At 40.2% G+C, this 24,912-nt stretch overlaps 1 protein-coding gene across 3 annotated transcripts in view; it reads right to left on the reverse strand.

The window, feature by feature from the left end:
* The window catches only part of PDE8A (phosphodiesterase 8A), a 1,084,545-nt gene that overhangs the window by 77,868 nt on the left and 981,765 nt on the right, over positions 1-24,912 (reverse strand). For all 3 annotated transcript variants that reach the window (XM_053717432.1, XM_053717431.1, XM_053717430.1), the window contains exons 15-16: positions 8,399-8,447; positions 8,062-8,197 (exon numbers count right to left, since the gene is read on the reverse strand). In XM_053717432.1, the coding sequence (XP_053573407.1) occupies positions 8,062-8,197; positions 8,399-8,447 (185 nt within the window). The remainder of the gene's footprint in view (positions 1-8,061; positions 8,198-8,398; positions 8,448-24,912) is intronic.

The following is a 24,912-nucleotide window of genomic DNA, read 5'->3' on the forward strand; positions in this document are numbered from 1 at the left end:
GAGAGAGATAGAGAGGGGGAAGAGAGAGGAGAGAGAGAGAGGAGAGAGAGGGGAGAGAGAGAGGAGAGAGAGAGGGGAGAGAGAAAGGAGAGAGAGAGAGAGGAGAGAGAAAGAGAGGGGGGAGATAGAGAGAGAGGGGGGGAGAGAGAGAGAGATAGGTGGGGAGAGAGAGGGGGAGAGAGAGAGAGGAGAGAGAGGGGGGGAGAGAGAGAGAGGGGGAAGAGAGAGAGAGATAGAGGGGAGAGAGACAGAGGGGGGAGATAGAGAGAGGAGAGAGAGAGAGGGGTGAGAGAGAGAGAGATAGAGAGAGAGAGAGAGGTTGAGAGAGGGGAAAGAGAGAGAGAGGGGAGAGAGGGAGGGGGGAGAGAGAGAGAGGGGAGATAGAGAGAAAGAGAGAGAGAGGGGATAGAGAAAGGGGAGAGAGAAAGAGAGAGAGAGGGGAGAGAGAGAGGGAGAGAGAAAGAGAGAGAGAAAGAGAGAGGGGAGAGAGAGGGGAGATAGAGAGAGAGGGGAGATGGAGAGAGTGAGAGGGGAGATAGAGGGGAGATGGAGAGAGGGAGAGGGGAGATAGAGGGGGGATAGAGAGAGAGAGGGGAGAAAGAGAGCACAAAAGAGGGGGGAGAGAGAGAGCACAAAAGAGGGGGAGAGAGAGAGCGCAAAAGAGAGGGGGGAAAGAGAGAGCGCAAAAGAGAGGGGGGAGAGAGAGAGCTCAAAAGAGAGGGGGAGAGAGAGCGCAAAAGAGAGGGGGGAGAGAGAGAAAGCAAAAGAGAGTGGAAGGGAGAGAACGCAAGGGGTGGGACCACTGTACTGCAAAAAATGGCCCGTGTGAACGGGCTTTAGGACTAGTATATATATATATAAATAAATATACACACACATACATATATATATATATATATATATACACACACAGGAAAATCAAGCTCCGATGCAACAGTTGCACAATGCAGCACGTCTCAAATATTTTGCTTTTCTCCTTTTATCAGGAAACTGCTGCTTAAAAAAATGTATCCACTAGCTGAGTTAAAGGAAATGTAGAAGGAGCTCCCCCAAAAGGCATTGGGCTATAAGATAAGTTGCATCTCCTTTTTCTAGATTTTATTTTTACTCTTATTTTTCTATGACAAAAGAATTTATGTCATCCCGAAAAACTGACTAAATTATTCTGATAAAAACCAGACCATTCACCAAAGGTAGTTTATAATGTTCTATTAATAACATAATTAAAGGGAGAGAAAATTCAAAACTTTCGTGATTCAGAGAGAGTATGCAATTTAATTTTTTCAATAATCAAATGTGCTTTGTGCTCTTTCTATGTTTTGCTGAAAAGCAAACCTAGGATGCCTCATAAGAGCTTGCATGCACCTGTCTTTTTCAGTCTATGCTTTGGTGATCATGCACGCTCCTGAGCTCACCTCAGATTACTCCTTAACAAAGGATACCAAGAGAAATAAGTAAATTTAAGTTATTTAAAATGTCATGCTGTACCCAACCTTTTTGTTTGGCTTTGACTCTGCTGGCCCTTTAAAGAAAATATTGTACTTAAAATACTATAAAATAATAATATTTATTTTTTCACTCTGTATAATAAGAAAAAACAGAATTTATGCTTACCTGATAAATTACTTTCTCCAACGGTGTGTCCGGTCCACGGCGTCATCCTTACTTGTGGATATCTCTTCCCCAACAGGAAATGGCAAAGAGTCCCAGCAAAGCTGGCCATATAGTCCCTCCTAGGCTCCGCCCACCCCAGTCATTCGACCGACGGACAGGAGGAAATATATATAGGAGAAACCATATGGTACCGTGGTGACTGTAGTTAGAGAAAATAATTCATCAGACCTGATTAAAAAACCAGGGCGGGCCGTGGACCGGACACACCGTTGGAGAAAGTAATTTATCAGGTAAGCATAAATTCTGTTTTCTCCAACATTGGTGTGTCCGGTCCACGGCGTCATCCTTACTTGTGGGAACCAATACCAAAGCTTTAGGACACGGATGAAGGGAGGGAGCAAATCAGGTTACCTAAACGGAAGGCACCACAGCTTGCAAAACTTTTCTACCAAAAATAGCCTCCGAAGAAGCAAAAGTATCAAATTTGTAAAATTTGGCAAAAGTGTGCAGTGAAGACCAAGTCGCTGCCTTACATATCTGGTCAACAGAAGCCTCGTTCTTGAAGGCCCATGTGGAAGCCACAGCCCTAGTGGAGTGAGCTGTGATTCTTTCAGGAGGCTGCCGTCCGGCAGTCTCATAAGCCAATCGGATGATGCTTTTAAGCCAAAAGGAAAGAGAGGTAGAAGTCGCCTTTTGACCTCTCCTTTTACCAGAATAAACAACAAACAAGGAAGATGTTTGTCTGAAATCTTTTGTAGCCTCTAAATAGAATTTTAGAGCACGGACTACGTCCAAATTGTGTAACAAACGTTCCTTCTTTGAAACTGGATTCGGACATAAAGAAGGTACAACTATCTCCTGGTTAATATTTTTGTTAGAAACAACCTTAGGAAGAAAACCAGGCTTAGTACGCAAAACCACCTTATCTGCATGGAACACCAGATAGGGCGGAGAACACTGCAGAGCAGATAACTCTGAAACTCTTCTAGCAGAAGAAATTGCAACCAAAAACAAAACTTTCCAAGATAGTAACTTAATATCTATGGAATGTAAAGGTTCAAACGGAACCCCTTGAAGAACTGAAAGAACTAGATTTAGACTCCAGGGAGGAGTCAAAGGTCTGTAAACAGGCTTGATCCTAACCAGAGCCTGAACAAATGCTTGAACATCTGGCACAGCTGCCAGTCTTTTGTGTAGTAAGACAGATAAAGCAGAGATCTGTCCCTTTAGAGAACTTGCAGATAATCCTTTCTCCAAACCTTCTTGTAGAAAGGAGAGAATCTTAGGAATTTTTATCTTATTCCATGGGAATCCTTTGGATTCACACCAACAGATATATCTTTTCCATATTTTATGGTAAATCTTTCTAGTTACCGGTTTTCTGGCCTGAACCAGAGTATCTATCACAGAATCTGAAAACCCACGCTTCGATAGAATCAAGCGTTCAATCTCCAAGCCGTCAGCTGGAGGGAGACCAGATTTGGATGTTCGAATGGACCCTGAACAAGAAGGTCCTGTCTCAAAGGTAGCTTCCATGGTGGAACCGATGACATATTCACCAGGTCTGCATACCAAGTCCTGCGTGGCCACGCAGGAGCTATCAAGATCACCGAGGCCCTCTCCTGATTGATCCTGGCTACCAGCCTGGGAATGAGAGGAAACGGTGGAAATACATAAGCTAGGTTGAAGGTCCAAGGTGCTACTAGTGCATCTACTAGAGTCGCCTTGGGATCCCTGGATCTGGACCTGTAGCAAGGAACCTTGAAGTTCTGACGAGACGCCATCAGATCCATGTCTGGAATGCCCCATAATTGAGTTATTTGGGCAAAGATCTCCGGATGGAGTTCCCACTCCCCCGGATGGAATGTCTGACGACTCAGAAAATCCGCCTCCCAGTTTTCCACACCTGGGATGTGGATCGCAGACAGGTGGCAGGAGTGATCCTCCGCCCATTGAATTATTTTGGTCACTTCTTTCATCGCCAGGGAACTCCTTGTTCCCCCCTGATGATTGATATACGCAACGGTCGTCATGTTGTCTGATTGGAACCTTATGAATCTGGCCTTTGCTAGTTGAGGCCAAGCCCTGAGAGCATTGAATATCGCTCTCAGTTCCAGAATGTTTATCGGGAGAAGAGACTCTTCCCGAGACCATAGACCCTGAGCTTTCAGGGATTCCCAGACCGCGCCCCAGCCCACTAGACTGGCGTCGGTCGTGACAATGACCCACTCTGGTCTGCGGAAGCTCATACCCTGGGACAGATGGTCATGGGTCAGCCACCAACGGAGTGAATCTCTGGTCTTCTGATCTACTTGAATCATTGGAGACAAGTCTGTATAGTCCCCATTCCACTGTTTGAGCATGCACAGTTGTAATGGTCTTAGATGAATTCGTGCAAAAGGAACTATGTCCATTGCTGCAACCATCAACCCTACTACTTCCATGCACTGCGCTATGGAAGGACGAGGAACAGAATGAAGAACTTGACAAGAGCTTAGAAGTTTTGATTTTCTGACCTCGGTCAGAAAAATCCTCATTTCTAAGGAATCAATTATTGTTCCCAAGAAGGGAACTCTTGTCGACGGAGACAGAGAACTTTTTTCTATGTTCACCTTCCATCCGTGTGATCTGAGAAAGGCCAGAACGATGTCTGTATGAGCCTTTGCTTTTGACAGAGACGACGCTTGTATTAGAATGTCGTCCAAGTAAGGTACTACTGCAATGCCCCTCTGTCTTAGAACCGCTAGAAGGGACCCTAGTACATTTGTGAAAATCCTTGGAGCAGTGGCTAACCCGAATGGGAGGGCCACAAACTGGTAATGCTTGTCCAGAAAAGCGAACCTTAGGAACTGATGATGTTCTTTGTGAATAGGAATATGTAGGTACGCATCACGGTAGTCATAAATTGACTTTCCTGGATAGTGGGTAGAATCGTTCGAATGGTTTCCATCTTGAACGATGGTACCCTGAGAAATTTGTTTAGGATCTTCAAATCCAAAATTGGTCTGAAAGTTCCCTCTTTTTTGGGAACTACGAACAGATTGGAATAAAATCCCATTCCTTGTTCCTTTATTGGAACTGGGTGTATCACTCCCATCTTTAAAAGGTCTTCTACAGAATGCCTGTCTCTTTATTTGGTTTGAGGATAAGTGAGACATGTGGAACCTTCCCCTTGGGGGTAGTTCCCTGAATTCCAGGAGATAACCTTGAGAAACTATTTCTAGCGCCCAGGGATCCTGAACATCTCTTGCCCAAGCCTGAGCAAAGAGAGAGAGTCTGCCCCCCACTAGATTCGGTCCCGGATCGGGGGCTACTCCTTCATGCTGTTTTGTTAGCAGCGGCAGGCTTCTTGGCCTGCTTACCCTTGTTCCAGCCTTGCATCGGTTTCCAGGCTGGTTTGGGTTGTGAGGCATTACCCTCTTGCTTAGAGGATGCAGAATTAGAGGCCGGTCCGTTCCTGAAATTGCGAAAGGAACGAAAATTAGACTTATTTTTGGCCTTGAAAGGCCTATCTTGTGGAAGGGCGTGGCCCTTTCCCCCAGTGATGTCTGAAATAATCTCTTTCAATTCTGGTCCAAATAGAGTTTTACCTTTGAAAGGGATGTTAAGCAATTTTGTCTTGGATGACACATCCGCTGACCAAGACTTTAGCCAAAGCGCTCTGCGTGCCACGATAGCAAACCCTGAATTTTTCGCCGCTAATCTAGCTAATTGCAAAGCGGCATCTAAAATAAAAGAGTTAGCCAATTTAAGTGCGTGAACTCTGTCCATAACCTCCTCATATGGAGTCTCTCTACTGAGCGACTTTTCTAGTTCCTCGAACCAGAACCACGCTGCTGTAGTGACAGGAACAATGCACGAAATGGGTTGTAGAAGGTAACCTTGCTGTACAAAAATCTTTTTAAGCAAACCTTCCAATTTTTTATCCATAGGATCTTTGAAAGCACAACTATCTTCGATAGGAATAGTAGTGCGTTTGTTTAGAGTAGAAACTGCCCCCTCGACCTTAGGGACTGTCTGCCATAAGTCCTTTCTGGGGTCGACCATAGGAAATAATTTCTTAAATATAGGGGGGGGAACAAAAGGTATGCCGGGCTTTTCCCACTCCTTATTTACTATGTCCGCCACCCGCTTGGGTATAGGAAAAGCGTTGGGGTGCACCGGAACCTCTAGGAACTTGTCCATCTTGCATAATTTCTCTGGAATGACCAAGTTGTCACAATCATCCAGAGTAGATAACACCTCCTTAAGCAGTGCGCGGAGATGTTCTAATTTAAATTTAAATGTCACAACATCAGGTTCAGCTTGTGGAGAAATTTTTCCTGAATCTGAAATTTCTCCATCTGACAAAACCTCCCTCATGGCCCCTTCAGATTGGTGTGAGGGTATGACAGAACAATTATCATCAGCGCCCTCCTGCTCTTCAGTGTTTAAAACAGAGCAATCGCGCTTTCTCTGATAAGTAGGCATTTTGGATAAAATATTTGCTATGGAGTTATCCATTACAGCCGTTAATTGTTGCATGGTAATAAGCATTGGCGCACTAGATGTACTAGGGGACTCCTGTGTGGGCAAAACTGGTGTAGACACAGTAGGAGATGATGTAGTATCATGTTTACTCCCCTCATCTGAGGAATCATCTTGGGCAATTTCATTATCTGTGGCAGTACTGTCCTTACTTTGTTTGGACGCTATGGCACAATTATCACAAAAATTTAAATGGGGAGACACATTGGCTTTCATACATATAGAACATAGCTTATCTGAAGGCACAGACATGTTAAACAGGCTTAAACTTGTCAACAAAGCACAAAAAACGTTTTAAAACAAAACCGTTACTGTCTCTTTAAATTTTAAACAGAAAACACTTTATTACTGAATATGTGAAAAAGTATGAAGGAATTGTTCAAAAATTACCAAAATTTCACCACAGTGTCTTAAAGCATTAAGAGTATTGCACACCAAATTTCCTTAAAATAACAGAACCGGAGCCGTTTACAAATTTAACCCCTATATAGTCCCAGCTATAGCCTTTGCTGAGACCCAACCAAGCCCAGAGGGGAATACGATACCAATTGACGCCTTCTAGAAGCTTTTCCAGCAAATTTCAGATCCTCACACATGCATCTGCATACCCTGCTCTCAAAAAACAACTGCGCAGTAATGGCGCGAAAATGAGGCTCAGTCTACAACTAGGAAGGCCCCCTGACTGGAAAAGGTGTCTAACATAGTGCCTGCCGTTTAATAAACGTTCCCCAAGTTTATAAATGCAAATTGTCAGCATAAATATGAATAAAATGCCCAAATAAACCAATCGATTTAGCCCATAAAAATGTCTACCAGTTTTTTAGCCCATATTAAGCCCTTTATTCTGTTTGTTTGACTAAGAAAATGGCTTACCGGTCCCCATGAGGGGAAATGACAGCCTTCCAGCATTACATGGTCTTGTTAGAAATATGGCTAGTCATACCTTAAGCAGAAAAGTCTGCTAACTGTTTCCCCCAACTGAAGTTACTTCATCTCAACAGTCCTATGTGGAAACAGCAATCGATTTTAGTTACTGTCTGCTAAAATCATCTTCCTCTCACAAACAGAAATCTTCATCCTTTTCTGTTTCAGAGTAAATAGTACATACCAGCACTATTTTAAAATAACAAACACTTGATAGAAGAATAAAAACGACATTTAAACACCAAAAAACTCTTAACCATCTCCGTGGAGATGTTGCCTGTGCAACGGCAAAGAGAATGACTGGGGTGGGCGGAGCCTAGGAGGGACTATATGGCCAGCTTTGCTGGGACTCTTTGCCATTTCCTGTTGGGGAAGAGATATCCCACAAGTAAGGATGACGCCGTGGACCGGACACACCAATGTTGGAGAAATAAATATGTTGTAATCTATCTAATAAATATTAAAGGGACAGTCTAGTCAAAATTAAACTTTCATGATTCAGATAGGGCATGTAATTTTAAACAACTTTCCAATTTACTTTTATCATCAACTTTTCTTTGTTCTGTTGGTATTCTTAGTTGAAAGATAAACCTAGGTAGGCTCACCTGCTAATTTCTTAGCCCTTGAAGGCCGCTTCTTATCTTAAAGCATTTTAACATTTTTTCACAAATAGAGGGCGTTAGTTTATGTGTGCCATATATACATATATATATATATATATATATATATAAAACAGTATGCTCACGCCCGTGGAGTTACCTAAGAGTCAGCACTAATTGGCTAATTTGTAAGTCTGTCAAAAAAACTGAAATAAAGGGCAGTCTGCAGATGCTTAGATACAAGGTAATCATAAAGGTAAAACATATATTAATATAACAATGTTGGTTATGCAAAACTGGGGAATAGATAATAAAGGGATTATCTATCTTTTTAAACAATAACAATTCTGGTGTAGACTGTCCCTTTAAAGCAAAGCAATCAGACCACAAATCAGACCTTTTATGAGTGGCAGCCTCTAATTCAAATATATTAAATTCCCAGTTTTCTTCGTTTTCCATTGCTTGTGCTATCCGGGGTGGGATATCGGTAAGCGACAGAGAGGAAATTAAGTGCCCAGAAACTGGATGAACATCTAGAAATATGAAGGAAAAAAAGAAGTTATATTTTTATTATCTATATGACTGTGCTACTTATGCAGAAAGGTGAGAGAATCTCTCAAAATCTAAAGTTTTGTTGAGACCCCAAAAAAGGAGAGTATTAAATGTTATCCTTACCTTTATGAATAAAGCATAAAACATGTGAGCAAAATATATTCTTCAGGAAGAAAACTTACGTTTTGCTGAGAAGATGTACTCGTTCCCTGATGATCTTCGCAAACCGTCCTAGTAAAAAGCAATTGTGAAAATTAGATTTACCATTATAAATTAAAAAACTACTTGAAAGAATTGTAAACTGACTGAGTACAGTCAAGCAATAAATTACTCCGTCCAATGACTTCCTTTATATATATTTATCTGCAGTTTAAATTGTGCCAAATTCACTCAAGCGATAAATTTAAAGGGATATGAAACCCAAACATTTTCTTTCATAATTCAGCTAGATCATACAATTTTAAACAGCCAATTTACTTCTATTATCTAATTTGCTTAATTTTCTTGTTATTTTTTGTTGAAAGCAGCTTTTGAGTCTACCTAGGTATACTTTTCATCAAGGGATACAAAGAGAACAAAACAAATTAGATAATAGAAATATATTGGAAAGTTATTTAAAATTGCATTCTCTACTTGAATAATGAAAGAAAACAAAATAGAGGGACGCAAATGCATTTTTATCATATGGGATGTTTTGTTAGGATAAATAACTAGAAATTGGTTTCTAACATGTTTCTAAGAGAATGTCAGCAATTGACAATCATTTCAAAAAGCTCCATAAAACTGTTGCATTGCCGGAATACCACTTCTATATTAAGTGCTATGTGTCCTTTTAAGTGGGACAACATATCTAGTCTGATGTTTTATGTGGGCTGATAGCTGGCATAACTGGGGGGAACTGCATCTAGTCTGGTGTCTTATCTGGGCTCATAGATGGCATAACTGGGGGGACATACATTTAGTCTGGTGTTTTATGTGGGCTCATAGATGGCATAACTGGGTTGACATGCATCTAGTCTGGTGTCTTATGTTGGCTCATAGATGGCATAACTGGTTCCTGCATCTAGTCTGGTGTCTTATGTGGGATTATAGCTGGTATAACTAGGGGTAGGGTTGCCATCTCAGCCATGTTTTCCTGGACACTTATCAGTTATACATGCTGCAGGGTGTGCAGGGAGGAATATGAATTTCATCCCTGGACAGCACAAAAATAGTGACACTTAACAGCACTATTCATGTTCTTCTCTGCACACCCTGCAGCATGTATAACTCATAAGTATCCAGGAAAACATGGCCGAGGTGGCAACTCTACTGGGGGGACATGCATCCAGTCTGGTTTCTTGTGTGAGTTTATACCTGGGATAAATAGGGGCATGCATCTAGTTTGATATCTCATGCAGGCCCATAGGTAGTAAAAACAGGGGTCATCCCAAACATTCTCTATATTCTACAAGCCATCCCAATATCCCTTCCTAGATGGTATTTATCTCAAATACAAGCGACCATAAACCCCTTTGTCTGGGGTAAACACAAGCCACGTTTAAATAAAAGTATGTTTTATAGATCTACAGATAGCAGTGGATTGGGCCTTCCTAACATAAAAGACTATTACTTTGCAGTTACTCTTCAAAGAGTTTTAGACTGGCATGGATCAGCTGATACCAAAGCCTGGGTTTCACTGGACTCCCACCTATTGCGGATCCCAGAGGTGCGTGCGGTTTGTTGGGTTCCTAGCGATTTGAGGCCACCCCAATGCACAACATTAGAAATACACAGACACTTTCTCCACACTTGGAACACGATTATTTCTGCAAAAAATATTACTCACATTCACTCACCCCTCTTTCCGATTCCGCCGAATGCTGAGTTGGTGGGTGGGTTAGACAAGAAATTTTGCAGATCCCGTGAATGGGACCACACCCTACCACTAGCTAGATTCACAGAACATGGGAAATTAATAGACAGAGACAGATTTAGCACTCTCTATGAGGGACGACCAGGGAACTGGCTACGACATGCACAACTCTCACATTATCTATTCTCATGCCCTCACAAAACTGACTTATTAAGACCCACAACCCCCTTTGAAAAATTATGTTTAAACAACAGTCCAATCCAACACCCCCTCAACATCCCACAAATTACTACAAGCCTCAGACTCCTTATCTCTTCCAAAATATACTGACAAATGGCAGCATGACCTACACTTAATTATTGAGAATTCGGAGTGGGCAAAATTTTTCCGTAATACACGCAAGTCCTCAACTTCCCCACAAATATTGGAACTAAACTACAAAGCACTGATGAGGTGGTACCTAACCCCTACAAGGTTACACTTCATCTACTCGGGAGCCTCCCGGCTTTGCTGGAGAGGCTGCGGAGATCACGGTTCCCTATTACACATTTGGTGGCAATGCCCCAAAATCACCCCACTATGGCAAGTAATAGAGTCACATCTTCGCACACACATTTCACGTGATGTAGTTCTAACTCCAAGAATCGCATTGCTCAATGACCTTCCCAAAGTTAACTGCAGGTTACGCCTTCTCCTCATGCAAATATGTCTGAATGCAGCTAAACCATTAATAGCTAGGCACTGAAAGTCCTCCCTGACACCCTCTAAAACAGCCTGGAAAGACAGAGTATCTGAATAGTGGCGTCACTAGGGGGGTGCGGGCTGCACCTGGGTGACACCCTCCAGGGGGTGACACCAAAAAAAATAAAAAAATGTCTTTTTTAAATTTTATTGAAATTCAAAGAAATACAAAGTTGAGATGCATAGATTTTTTTTTATTAGAGGGGCTGGCATTTGTGAACATTAGTGGGACTGGGGAAGTTGTAGACACACAATTTTTTTTCCCCTTGAGCCAGTGCTGCAATTTCAACAAATAGTTTTCCCAGCTGCTTTTGCTTGTTTGTACTTTGCTTCTCCCCTACTCAATTTCTCTATGAATGTTGTGGGCATGCCGTGGGGCTTGCAAAGTTGCGCTGCTAGCCTAAACCTGACTGCCTATCTGTGCTCACTGCTCAGTGACATGTGAAGCAGTGGAGTCACTCACTGCTGTGCTGTCTCTCTAAACGGGAACTGGGAAATCGTGAGGGGATGCCTGGCACCTGAACGCATGACTGTTTGACACTGTCTCTAAAGTGAAGGAGCCATGTATGATGCCCACCAGACCTTTACGGTTACGGTACACTAAGTGCACACTGAACAGGTAGGAGGGCGGGTGGGGGTCTGGGGGTGAGCAGAGTGCAGATGTGATTGGCCATAAGAAGCGGTAGGCACGCGGCCCGGGGCTGTGCACTGACAGACTTGGAACAGAGTCAGAGAGCAGAATTTTCATAGTTTGCGCGCCTAAACCTTTTCTTCAGTGATTTATATTAGAGTGCTCTGTTTTTCTTTCATTTGATGCTCTGCTGAGCCAGGGAGCAGCTCTAAAGCATGAGCTTTATAATTAATGCAGTGCAGTTTACATGTTTTGTATGTGTGTGTCTGAGTTTTTGTGTGTGTGTGTGTCAGTGTTTTTGTGTGTGTGTCTGAGTGTGTTTCCGAGTGTTTGTGTGTGCATTTGAGTATGTTTTTAAGTGTGTCTGAGTGTTTGTGTGTGTGTGTGCCTGTGTTTTAGTGTGTTTCTGCTTTCTGGGGGGGTGGAGTGACACCATAACTTACCGCACCGGGTGACACCAACCCTAGTGACGCCACTGTATCTGAACTTTTAGATCTGGAAGAATATGGCTATTTAAAATATAATGCCTTCACTTCTTTTCCAGAAATCAAATTTCTATGGGAAGAATCAATACATGCATATTACTCTATCCTACAACACCAACAAAGAGCGTCCTCCCTCCTCCTCCCTGACTATCCCCTTTCTCTCCCTCTCTCCCTCCTACCCCCTTCCACCTCCTAGGTACCCTTCTTGTTCCTTCTCTAATTGGGTATGCTCCCCCTAGTGATCTCTTTCCGCATTAAAGGTTGCCCATGTTTGAACCTCCTACGGGAGACATAATGTTTACTCTTCGGGAATGGTTTGTGTATTCCTGCCTCATGATGCCACAATGCTCTTAACTCATAGCTCCATGGAAGGAACCTTAACATATACGTATGCAAGGACATTTGCTCTTTCAATGTAAGAGTGAACATGGTTAATGTTGTTAAGTTAGTCTTACCTTGTTATGTAAAATACAAAGATAGGAAAGTATCGGTAAACATTGGTATGTGTTTTGATCAGTCTTTGTACAATTTCATACTATTGACAAATGATATGTTTTATGATTGATATATGTGAACTTTCCTTAATAAATAATAAAAAAAACAGGGGTCATGCATCTGGACTGGTGTGTCATGGGGCTCCTAGCTAGCATAAAGGGGGAAAGCATCTGGTCTTGTTTTGCATGTGGGTCCCTAGCTGGCATAAAGGAAGGGGCATGCATATTGTCTGGTGTCTCATGTTGTCTTCATGGGGTGCATACATCTGCCCGGGGGTTTCATAGCTGGCATAAAGGAGGTGAGTATGAATCAGACCTCAGGTCAGCTGAAGTTATATAGCTGGTGAAGAGAGCATACATGTGTTCTCTAGACTGCATAAGACTTCACTCTATAAGGGTTATTTAATTGCAGTCCCCAGGCCTCCCTAAAAAGCCAGAATTTTAGGATTACCTTGGTTGAGAGCAGGTTAATAACCATGGTTACTGGTCAGCTATGCACCAGTTTAGATACCATGAAAATCTGGCCAATAAGGGGGCCTGATGACTGGATTTGAAAAAAAACCCAACCTATATGATTGGTTAAAGAGCTGGAAAAAATGTGATGCAGGGACATGCATATATTCAATAGGTAAATGCGTGCTCGTCAAGGATTACAGAGCACAGAGAGTGAACTATAATTCCAATGTCATCTATGCTGGCATTTGTACTCTAATGTGAGTCTTGTTCATCAATATCTATATGTAGTGCAAAGTGCCAACAGGGAAAACTTGAGTTTGGTTTGAATATTAGATTCTGAGTTTAGATTAGCATACAAGGTTAGTAACTGTCATTCAGATATGAATTGTGAAGAGCACAAACAAGTTAAGGGTTTGCTATGAAAGTTGTATGCTGCATCACAATGACCTTTGCTTATAATATTAAGCCCCTGAGCACAAAATCACCCTTTTCTTCTATGTTGCTTCTAACACTATTGCTGGTACAATGATCTATTGACTAGCTCATATAATACTTAATGGACAGTTTTCCTCCCATTTATCCCATCTTTTTCAGCTTGTACCAAAACATATGCATAGAAACCATACATGGAAATACATAATGCAGGATTTCACATCTAAATAGACATTACATTTCAATTTAAATTCTCCATACAAAACATTTAATTATGCATCTTGAAAAAAACCTTTGCAATGTACTGTCATTATTTAATTTGCCTGCTTTTTCTCAAATGTAATTATGTATAGTGTTGTTTTTCCACTGCAGCAAAAAGATGCTGTGTAATTCTATAAACATTTAGGATCCTAATCTTCCTACATGCTTCACAGTGATAGCTTGTTCAGTTCAGCATAACATGTATATCTACTCCTAACTGACCACAGCAAAGAAGATAAAAGAAATGAAGAACTTTTCAAAGGGGTGTGTCCTTGAACTGCAAAACTTGCTATTTTGCTAACAATATTACATTTTAAAAAATGTTTTAAAATGTTTTTTGTAAGCAGATCTTTTGCAATCCAAGTGCAGTGATTCATTTCTGATACATATTTAAAAATGCCTGTAATTTGTCCCTTTAATAACCTACTTTAAATATTTATTCACAAAATGCACAATAATATATTTAGCCAAGCTTATATGTTTCACACATAAAAGACATTGTTGATTTATAGTGCCTTCTATTTAACGTATTATTGAATGTGACCCTGCCATGTAGTACGGAGGCATAAGCTTACTGCACTGCATCAGATATGGAAAACATCAGTTCTGCACCAGGTACTATAAATACACCATGTACTAGATTCTAGCAGACAGGAATTGAAATTGAGATAAAAAAGTTGTTTTACATTTTATGGATAGTTCTATAATACACATACACACATATACACATACACACACTTATACACACACACACACACACATATACACATACCCACACATACACATATACACATACACACACACACTTACACACATATACACATACACACATACATACACACATACACACAAACATACACACACACACATATACACATACACACATATACACACACACATACACACACACAGATACACACATATATACAGACAAACGCACACGAACACATATACACATACACACCTATACACATACACACACAAATATACACATACACACACATATACACATACACACACATATACACATACATACACACATACACATACACACACATATACACATACACACACATATACACATACACACACAAATATACACATACACACAAATATACACATACACACATATACACATACATACACACATACACACAAACATACACACACACACATATACACATGCACACATATACACACACACATACACACACACATACACACACACAGATACACACATATATACAGACAAACGCACACGAACACATATACACATACACACCTATACACATACACACACAAATATACACATACACACACATATACACATACACACACATATACACATACACACACATATACACATACACACACAAATATACACATACACACACAAATATACACATACACACACATAAACACATTCACACATACACACACACATACTGTAGTTACACACATACACATACACACCAGTTATGGTGAGCTAAATACATATTACATTTTTAAAATGCTGTTACCTTTAAAGGGACACTAAACCCATTTTTTTTCTTTCATGATTCAGATAGAGAATGCAATTTTAAGCAAATTTCTAATGTACTCCTATTATTAAATTTTCTTCGTTCTCTTGCTATCTTTATTTAAAAAGCAGGAATGCAAAGCATATAATCTTTATATTCTTTTGGTAAGAATTTTTTTTTCTTTTCAGTTGTTGATTTATGTTATTGTTAATAAAGTCTAATACATTTTGGCTCATTACTTATGAATGTTATAAACCACAGTTGTCCTGATCTCATCTCTGCACCTCTCCCTCATATAGGGCTAGATTACAAGTGGTGTCCTAACAATTAAGCGCAAGCGTAAAGGGTTTCATTTGTAGGCGTTTTCGTGCATCAGATGTATTGCTTGTGTTACAAGTTTAAAGTAAACACTTGAGCGCAATTGAAGTTAACGCGTCGGGATAGCGTGTTCTCAGAGCTCTGATTAACTGTTTTGCAAAACAAAACAATTGCACAAAACACATTAAAAGAACACTTACTCATAATAACACCATCTAATAATGATTAAAAAACAAATATTGCACAAAAAAGTGGTCTCAAGTGGTCTCAGGTGTTAGAAAAAAAAGGTAGGTAAAGGGCTTTAACAAAGAGATACATACATATACATGTCTAAATATGTGTGTGTGTGAGTGTATATATATATATATATATATATATATATATATATACACACACACACATCAGAAGCATAATAAGCATTCAGGCCATTAGGCCCTTGACCGAGGGTCCTGCACTTAAGGGGGCCTGTCGCAGCTGCAGGAATTATAATCACAGTCATGCATCATTATTAAAAATAATGGTATTTATTATTTTTTAGATACATTAAATGAGAAAAAAAAATGACTAATTCAAATCATTTGTGCAGAGGAAGGGGGTCTGGTGGCGTGCACTCTGTCAGCTCAGTCAGCTGTCTGTGCATGGGGGGGGGGTGGGATTGTGCACCATGGAGCGCTCTCTGTTGGCTCATCTATGTACATCGTGCAGATGCACAGTAAGTCCTAGGCTGGCACAGCGCATCATGCAATATGCCGACAGGGAGGGAATTCTCAAAGATGTAAGTGCGCCATCAATAACATAATAACTAGGGGAGGTTAAGAGTGATACTGGCTTCTGCAAAGTACAACGTTTCTCCAATTAAACTTGATTGTGGATTGGAAGATAAGGTCTCACTGGAGCCTCAGTTTGCTGATTTATATTTAAATGGTAACCCCAATAATTATTTGCTTTAATTTCCTCTTCTTTGTGGGATGTGTAGAAAGAAACAAAATATATTTGTTAATAGTGCTTTCCCCCTACTTAGATGTTTTTCTTTTTTTTTAATTATTGCAGAAAATGGGTGTATCTTGCAGTTCATAACTGACACTGTCTCTGCTCTCAACCCCCCTCTGTCTTTCTCTCCCCTCTTTCACTCTGTCTCCCCCCTTTGTCTCCATACCTCTGGCTCTCTCTCCACCTCTGGTTCTTTCTCTCTCCCCCCTGTCTCTCTCTCCCACTTTATGCCTCTCTCTGCTCTGTTTCTCTCTGACTCCCCCCTCTGTCTCTCTCTGCTCTGCTTCTCCCTGCCCCCCCCCCCTATGTCTCCCCCCCTCTCTCTCTCTGCTCTGTTTCTCTCTGTCTCCCCCTCCCTGTCCCTCTGTCTTTCCCTTTATCTCTCTCTCTGCTCTGTTTCTCTCTGTCTCCCCCTGTCTCTCCTCCCCCCCTCTCTCTCTCTCTCTCTCTGCTCTGTTTCTCTCTGTCTCCCCCTCCCTGTCTCTCTCTCTCTTTCCCTTTATCTCTCTCTCTGCTCTATTTCTCTCTGTCTCCCCCTATGTCTCTCTCCCCCCCCCCTCTCTCTCTCTCTCTCTCTCTTTCCCTTTATCTCTCTCTCTGCGCTGTTTCTCTCTGTCTCCCCCCTCTCTGGATCTCTGTCGATCTGGGGCGCAATCCGATAAAGATCGTAGTTAGCGGCGCAAGCGAGGGAACCCCCGCCGCCAGTAGTTTCAGCTCGCAATTCGAGCTATCCCATATACGGCGCCGTCAGAGGCTAAAGTGCCGTAAGTCTGACAAACCAGCGATGTCCAGAAATCTGCGTAAGCACAAATTTCTGGAGTCGCCAGTGACTTACGGCACTTTAGAAACTGCCGGCGCCTACAAAACCTGACTAAAGTATAAAATCTCCCGTACTGTCTAACACGCCTCCCAAACAGAGCCCGACACGTCTAACCCTCTATCCGCTATCCCCCCTCACTATCCTAACAATAAATGTATTAACCCCTAAACCGCTGCTTTCGGACCCCGCCGCCACCTAATAAAGTTATTAACCCCTAAACCGCCGCTCCCGGACCCCGCAGCCAGCTATATTAAATCTATAATCCCTAATGTGAGCCCCTACCCCGCCGCCATCTACCTTACCTACCCCCTAAAGTGAGCCCCTACCCCGCCGCCATCTACCTTACCTACCCCCTAAAGTGAGCCCCTACCCCGTCGCCATCTACCTTACCTACCCCCTAAAGTGAGCCCCTACCCCGCCGCCATCTACCTTACCTACCCCCTAAAGTGAGCCCCTTACACCGCCGCCATCTACCTTACCTACCCCCTAAAGTGAGCTCCTACTCCGCCGCAATCTACTTTACCTACCCCCTAAAGTGAGCCCCTACCCCGCCGCCATCTACCTTACCTACCCCCTAAAGTGAGCCCCTACCCCGCCACCATCTACCTTACCTACCGACTAAAGTGAGCCCCTACCCCGCCGCCATCTATCTTACCTACCCCCTAAAGTGAGCCCCTTACACCGCCGCCATCTATTTTAAAAATATTAACCCCTAATTTAATCCCCCTACACCACCGCCAGCTATATTAACTATATTAACCCTAATTATATTAGGGTTAATATAGTTAATATCGTTATTATATTATATATATATATATATATATATATATATATATATATATATATTAAGTATAATAACCCTATCTAACTCTAACATCCCTAACTAAATTCTTATTAAAATAGCTCTAATTAATATTAATATTATTAATTAAAATATTCCTATTTAAATCTAAATACTTACCTATAAAATAAACCCTAAGATAGCTACAATGTAATTAATAATTACATTGTAGCTATTTTAGGGTTTATATTTATTTTACAGGTAACTTGGTATTTATTTTAACTAGGTACAATAGCTATTAAATAGTTAATAACTATTTAATAGCTACCTAGTTTAAAATAATTACCAATTTACCTGTAAAATAAATCCTAACCTAAGTTACAAATACACCTACACTATCAATAAATTAAATAAACTACAAATATCTAAACTAAAATACAATAAACTAAACTAAACTAAATTACAAAAAATAAAACAAAATTACAAGATTTTTAAGCTAATTACACCTATTCTAAGCCCCCTAATAAAATAATAAAGCCCCCCAAAATAAAAAAATTTCCCTGCCCTATTCTAAATTAAAAAAGTTCACAGCTATTTTACCTTACCAGCCCTTAAAAGGGCCTTTTGCGGGGCATGCCCCAAAGAAAACAGCTCTTTTGCCTGTAAAAAAAAACACAATACCACCCCACAACATTACAACCCACCATCCACATATCCCTATTCTAAACCCACCCAAACCCCCCCTTAAAAAAACCTAACACTACCCCCCTGAAGATCTCCCTACCTTGTCTTCACCCAGCCGGGCCGAACTCTTCATCCGATCTGGGCGATGTCCAATCAAGCGGAAGAGAAGTCTTCTTCCATCCGGGCGATGTCTTCAATCAAGCGGCAGTGAAGTCTTCTTCCATCTGGCGATGTCTTCAATCAAGCGGCAGTGAAGTCTTCTTCCATCCGGCGATGTCTTCTTCCATCCGGCGATGTCTTCAAGCAAAGCGGCATCTTCAATCTTCTTTCTTCGCTCCTCCTCCGCGGAGCATCCATCCGGCATAAAGACTAAACGAGGAATGAGGTACCTTTAAATGACGTCACCAATCAGCCAATCGGATTGAACTTGAATCTGATTGGCTGATTCAATCAGCCAATCAGATTTTTTTACCTTAATTCCGATTGGCTGATAGAATCCTATCAGCCAATCGGAATTCGACGGACGCCATCTTGGATGACGTCATTTAAAGGTACCTCATTCCTCGTTTAGTCTTCGTGCAGGATGGATGCTCCGCGGCGGAGGAGCGAAGAAAGAAGATTGAAGATGCCGCTTTGCTTGAAGACATTGCCGGATGGAAGAAGACTTCACTGCCGCTTGATTAAAGACATCGCCGGATGGAAGAAGACTTAACTGCCGCTTGATTGGACATCGCCCGGATCGGATGAAGACTTCGGCCCTGCTGGGTGAAGACAAGGTAGGGAGCTCTTCAGGGGGGGTAGTGTTAGATTTTTTTAAGGGGGGTTTGGGTGGGTTTAGAATAGGGGTATGTGGGTGGTGGGTTGTAATGTTGGGGGGTGGTATTGTGTTTTTTTTTACAGGCAAAAGAGCTGTTTTCTTTGGGGCATGCCCCGCAAAAGGCCCTTTTAAGGGCTGGTAAGGTAAAAGAGCTGTGAACTTTTTTAATTTAGAATAGGGCAGGGAATTTTTTTTATTTTGGGGGGCTTTATTATTTTATTAGGGGGCTTAGAATAGGTGTAATTAGCTTAAAAATCTTGTACTATATTAACCCTAATATAATTAGGGTTGATATAGTTAATATATATAATATAATAACTATATTAACTATATTGACCCTAATATAATTAGGGTTAATATAGTTAATATAGCTGGCGGCGGTGTAGGGGGATTAAATTAGGGGTTAATATTTTTAAAATAGATGGCGGCGGTGTAAGGGGCTCACTTTAGGGGGTAGGTAAGGTAGATGGCGGCGGGGTAGGTGCTCACTTTAGGGGGTAGGTAAGGTAGATGGCGGCGGGGTAGGTGCTCACTTTAGGGGGTAGGTAAGGTAGATGGAGGTGGGGTAGGTGCTCACTTTAGGGGGTAGGTAAGGTAGATGGAGGCGGGGTAGGGGCTCACTTTAGGGGGTAAGTAAGGTAGATGGCGGCGGTGTAAGGGACTCATTTTAGGGGGTATGTAATGTAGCTTGCGACGGTGTAGGGGGATCACATTAGGGGGTTATACTTTTAATGTAGGTGGCGGCGGGGTCCGTGTGCGGCGGTTTAGGGGTTAAATACTTTATTAGGGATTGCGGCGGGGGATTGTGGTTGACAGGTAGATAGACATTGCGCATGGGTTAGGTGTTAGGTTTATTTTGCAGCTAGTTTAGGGAGTTACGGGGCTCCAATAGACAGCGTAAGGCTTACTACGGCTGCATTTTGTGGTGAGGTGAAAATGGAGTAAGATTTCTCCATTTTCGCCACGTAAGTCCTTACGCTGTATATTGGATACCAAACTGCGCTGGTTTGGTATACCTGCCTATGGCCCAAAAAATTACGGGCGAAGGCAGAAATATACGAGCGTAACTTCTTGGTTACGCCGTATATAGGATACCAAACCAGCTCAAATTTCGGCGTCGCCGGCTTTTGCGGGCGACCCTGCATATCGGATCGGGCCCCTGGCTCTTTATATGTTCTGACTACTTTTAGTTTTACTTACAACATTGTTTTATTATTTCTAATCTATGTATTGTTCTTGGAGATGTCTCTAAATAATGCATTTTTTGTTTATAATATAATTTATATATATCTATATATATGTGTATATATGTGTAATATGTAACTTGTGTTCTTAGAGACACATGCATGTATGTCTAAGTGAGTAAACTTTAACACGTATGTGCCATTTAGAGAGTTCCCGTTATTATTATTATTATTACCATCTTTATTGATCAAATAATCATGTTCTGTAACTCAATTTTGTCCCTATACAAATGTAAGGGGCATATTATGATTTGAATGAATTGTGTCCCTTACTATGATAATAGGCATATTATGGTGTAAGATGGAAGGTTTATAATTAACCTATTGCATATCCTTGCCAGTTAAGTTTTAACCTACCAGGTTTTCCCTGCTGCCTTAAATAGGCAAGCAGGTGTTTTATCTGTAGCTATGACTACTCCCTGACGGGCGAAACATGTCAGCAGCAGTTTTCTGCAAGCAAATATTATCGTTGTGACCCCCTATGATCATGTACTCATGGATATTTTTTATCTGGAACAATAAATCAAGTTGTGTTGAAAGTCGTCTGCATATGTTTGTTTTTCCATCTTACTATACATATATATATACAGTATATATATGTGTGTGTGTATATATCTATCTATATATATATATATATATATATATATATTAGCACAATTTCATAATATTTATATTACAGACAAAAATGCACTATTTCGAGACATCTCCAAGAACAATACATAGATTAGAAATAATAAAATAATAAACATTATTATAACTACTACTGCAGTAATAAACCCTGAACAGATAAATAAATATGACATGCTGTACAGTGCTTTTTCCTAGAAACCATAGTGTCTAAAAATATGTAAAACGATTACATAATAAGTGTATTAAAACTAAATATTATTAATATTTAGTGTATTAAAACAAATATTATTATTAAAGGGACACTGAACACAATTTTTTTTCTTTCATGATTCAGATAGAGCATGCAATTTGAAGCAACTTTCTAATTTACTCCTATTATCAATTTTTTTTCGTTCTCTTGCAATCTTTATTTGAAAAAGAAGACATTTAAAGGGCCATTAAACCCAAACATTTTCTTTCATGATTCGGTTAGAGAATACAATTTTAAACAACATTCAAATTTACTTCTATTATATAATTTGTTTTATTTTTTAGATATCCTTTGTTGAAGAAATAGCAATGCATATGGGTGAGCCAATCACACGAGGCATCTATGTGCACGCACCAATCAGCAGCTACTGAGCCTATCTAGATATGCTTTTCAGCAAAGAACATCAAGAGAATTAAACAAATTATATAATAGAAGTAAATTAGAATGTTGTTTAAAATTGCACACTCTTTCTAATTAATGAAAGAAAAAAATTGGGGTTTCATGTCCCTTTAAGCTTTTTTTCTTGGTTCAGAACTCTGGACAGCACTTTTTTATTGGTGGATGAATTTATTCACCAATCAGCAAGGACAACTCAGGTTGTTCACCAAAAATGGGCCGGCATCTAAACTTACATCTTGCATTTCAAATAAAGATACCAAGAGAATAAAGAACATTTGATAATAGGAGTAAATTAGAAAGTTGCTTAAAATGTCATGCTCTATCTGAATAAGGAAAGAAAAAAATTGGGTTCAGTGTCCCTTTAATTAAGGCACAGAGGCTCAGACTACAACAGAAAAGCAAAACGAGATAATGTGAAGGAGAAAGTGTGGGATATAGTAGCAGACACCGGCAGACAAAAGAAGCAGGGGATTGAAGATTTTGCCACACAGAGACAGGAAATATGGAGGTAATCCGGCTAGTGGAAGAGGGGCAGTGGTTTGTGTAGAAAGAAAACTAACATACACACAGCAATGTTAATACAGGGATGAAGTGGGGGAGAACATACTAACATACTATACATATGCAGAGCCGTAAGCAACTATCAAGCCTTCCAGAACAAACATTACAGCAGACTATTTGGGGAATGAATAGGCAGCAACACTCATATGTATCAACTGCAGATCAGCGGGAGCGGGTATAAAAACTTATTTACGACTCGATCATGATAGGAGGAAACTAGACATAAATCAACTATGCAAAGCAGTGGGCTGAGCTTGGCGGCCATTTTAGGCAGTTACAAAGGTTTAAATCTGTTACATTTTCAGCAACTTCTTGAAAGCTTATAGAAGAGGGACATGGTGAAGGGTGCTTGTGTGATATGTAAGAATATGTTAAAATACATATATGGTGGGTGTAGACTGTCCCTTTAAGCATAGAAAAATATAATGTATAATCATTATTCATATTCGCCTGGTTTTCTTGTCATTTACTTCTGCACATTCTGCTTTTTATCCACTACTCACAGCAGAACTGACCCTGCTACATGCTACGTAGTGATTAGTGAAAGAGCTTGTTTACATCTGGCTACATAAAAAAGCAGGTTACAGGTGTGTATTCCTTGTTGAAAAAGAATACGCACATATCCTACACTAGTGGGAGCTAGCTGCTGATTGGTGCCTGCACACATTTGTCTCTTGTGATTGGCTAACTAGAAGTGTTCAGCTAGCTGTCAGTTTCTTCAGCAAAGGATACAAAGAGAATGAAGCAGATATGATTATAGAAGTAAATTGGAAAGTTCAGTAAAATTGAATGTTACATTCAAATCACAAAATAAAATATGGGGGTTTCCTGTCCCTTTAACTATTGAAATATGTTGTCTATCTATAGTAAATGAATAATGTCACTTTCACAGTGCATATGGTTTAAAAAAGGTATTTTCCCTCCCAAAACCAATAGCTCATTCATGAAATGTACCACTACCTCACAGCTTGTCAATTCAATGCAAACACGGAGCGTTCTCTCTTTTGGTGACCGATCAGAAAATAAATAGATATGTTGTTTCTTTAAACATTTTTTCCTCATTTATCATCCTAATAACCTCTAGCATTGGCAGCCACAGAGAGCAGGATGTGGGAACACAGCACTGCCTTGATGTCAGGATTTTCTCAGCACATTTCCTGAATACTGGCAGTAGCATGTAAATACCAGACGCTGGTGCAAACAAAACCATCCGTCCAGTAAAAAAGCAGTTTTAAGAAAGATGAAAATGAAACGTTAAATTTGAATAATGTAACTAGGTAATGTCCAGTTTACTTTTTGCTCTAGCGTTTAATATATATTATAGTGTTCTCCCCAGGACCTTTTTAATGGGCTAATTTTACTGACCACGTGGCTAAACTGTTAGAAAAAAAAAAAGAAGCTAAAATTAGCTAATATTAAAAATGTCAATGTTTATTGCTGAAATTATCATTAGATAAATATATGCTAAATTATGCAATTAATTGGTGCTTTGGATAGCAGAAACTGTTATACTATTGAAAGTATTATACTACACCCTCCCAGCTACTTTATATAATGCCACCCAGCTGGTGGCATGTTTTTCTGTGGAGAACACTGTACTATCTCCTTTTTACCATTTCCGTTTTCAAAAGGCTTCTTTCAGTCTAACACATAAGGCCTCAGTTCTTTGTGGAGTTTATGTTTTGTGATTTTCCTTATTTTTCTGGTGTCAAAAAAATGTATTCTTCTGAAAAGAAGGTATTGCAATGTTATTTTCAGTTGAATATTTTAAAATGATGTCATTATTTGGGTATTTTAAAATGTTTTATTATTTGATTATTTCAAATGAGATAAATATCTGCTAATGAGCACTTCTGTTCCAGTTAGTTCAAATATCAGTTTTAACACATTAAATAATATTTGGTTCAAAAACATTTTAACATGACATGTTTTCATAAAACAATATAGGTACTTTGAGTTTTTTATATTAATAATATTAAACAATATATTTCTTTTTATTATACCTTATATTATTGTATGTTTTTTTAAATGTAATGCCACTTTTTGCTCAGGAGTAAAATACTGTAAATGCTAGGCTGACCATATTGCCGCTTTAAAAAGGGACACATGAAAAATACATATGTCAGGGCTGTTTAAAGAAATGTTTTGAATGATGTTCTATTTTAAGAACCCTGACATGTATTTTTCATATGTGTCCCTTTTTAAAGCGGCAATATGGTCAGCCTAGTAAATGCACTAACTGGAAAAATAAAGTAATAGCATCAATTCCATTTTTTAATAGTTCATTTAGCTTTGTATGTCTCTTTAAATACACTGGAAGCAGCATT

The sequence above is a fragment of the Bombina bombina genome, chromosome 6 (genome assembly GCF_027579735.1).
Source record: "Bombina bombina isolate aBomBom1 chromosome 6, aBomBom1.pri, whole genome shotgun sequence".
NCBI classification, from domain to species: domain Eukaryota; kingdom Metazoa; phylum Chordata; class Amphibia; order Anura; family Bombinatoridae; genus Bombina; species Bombina bombina.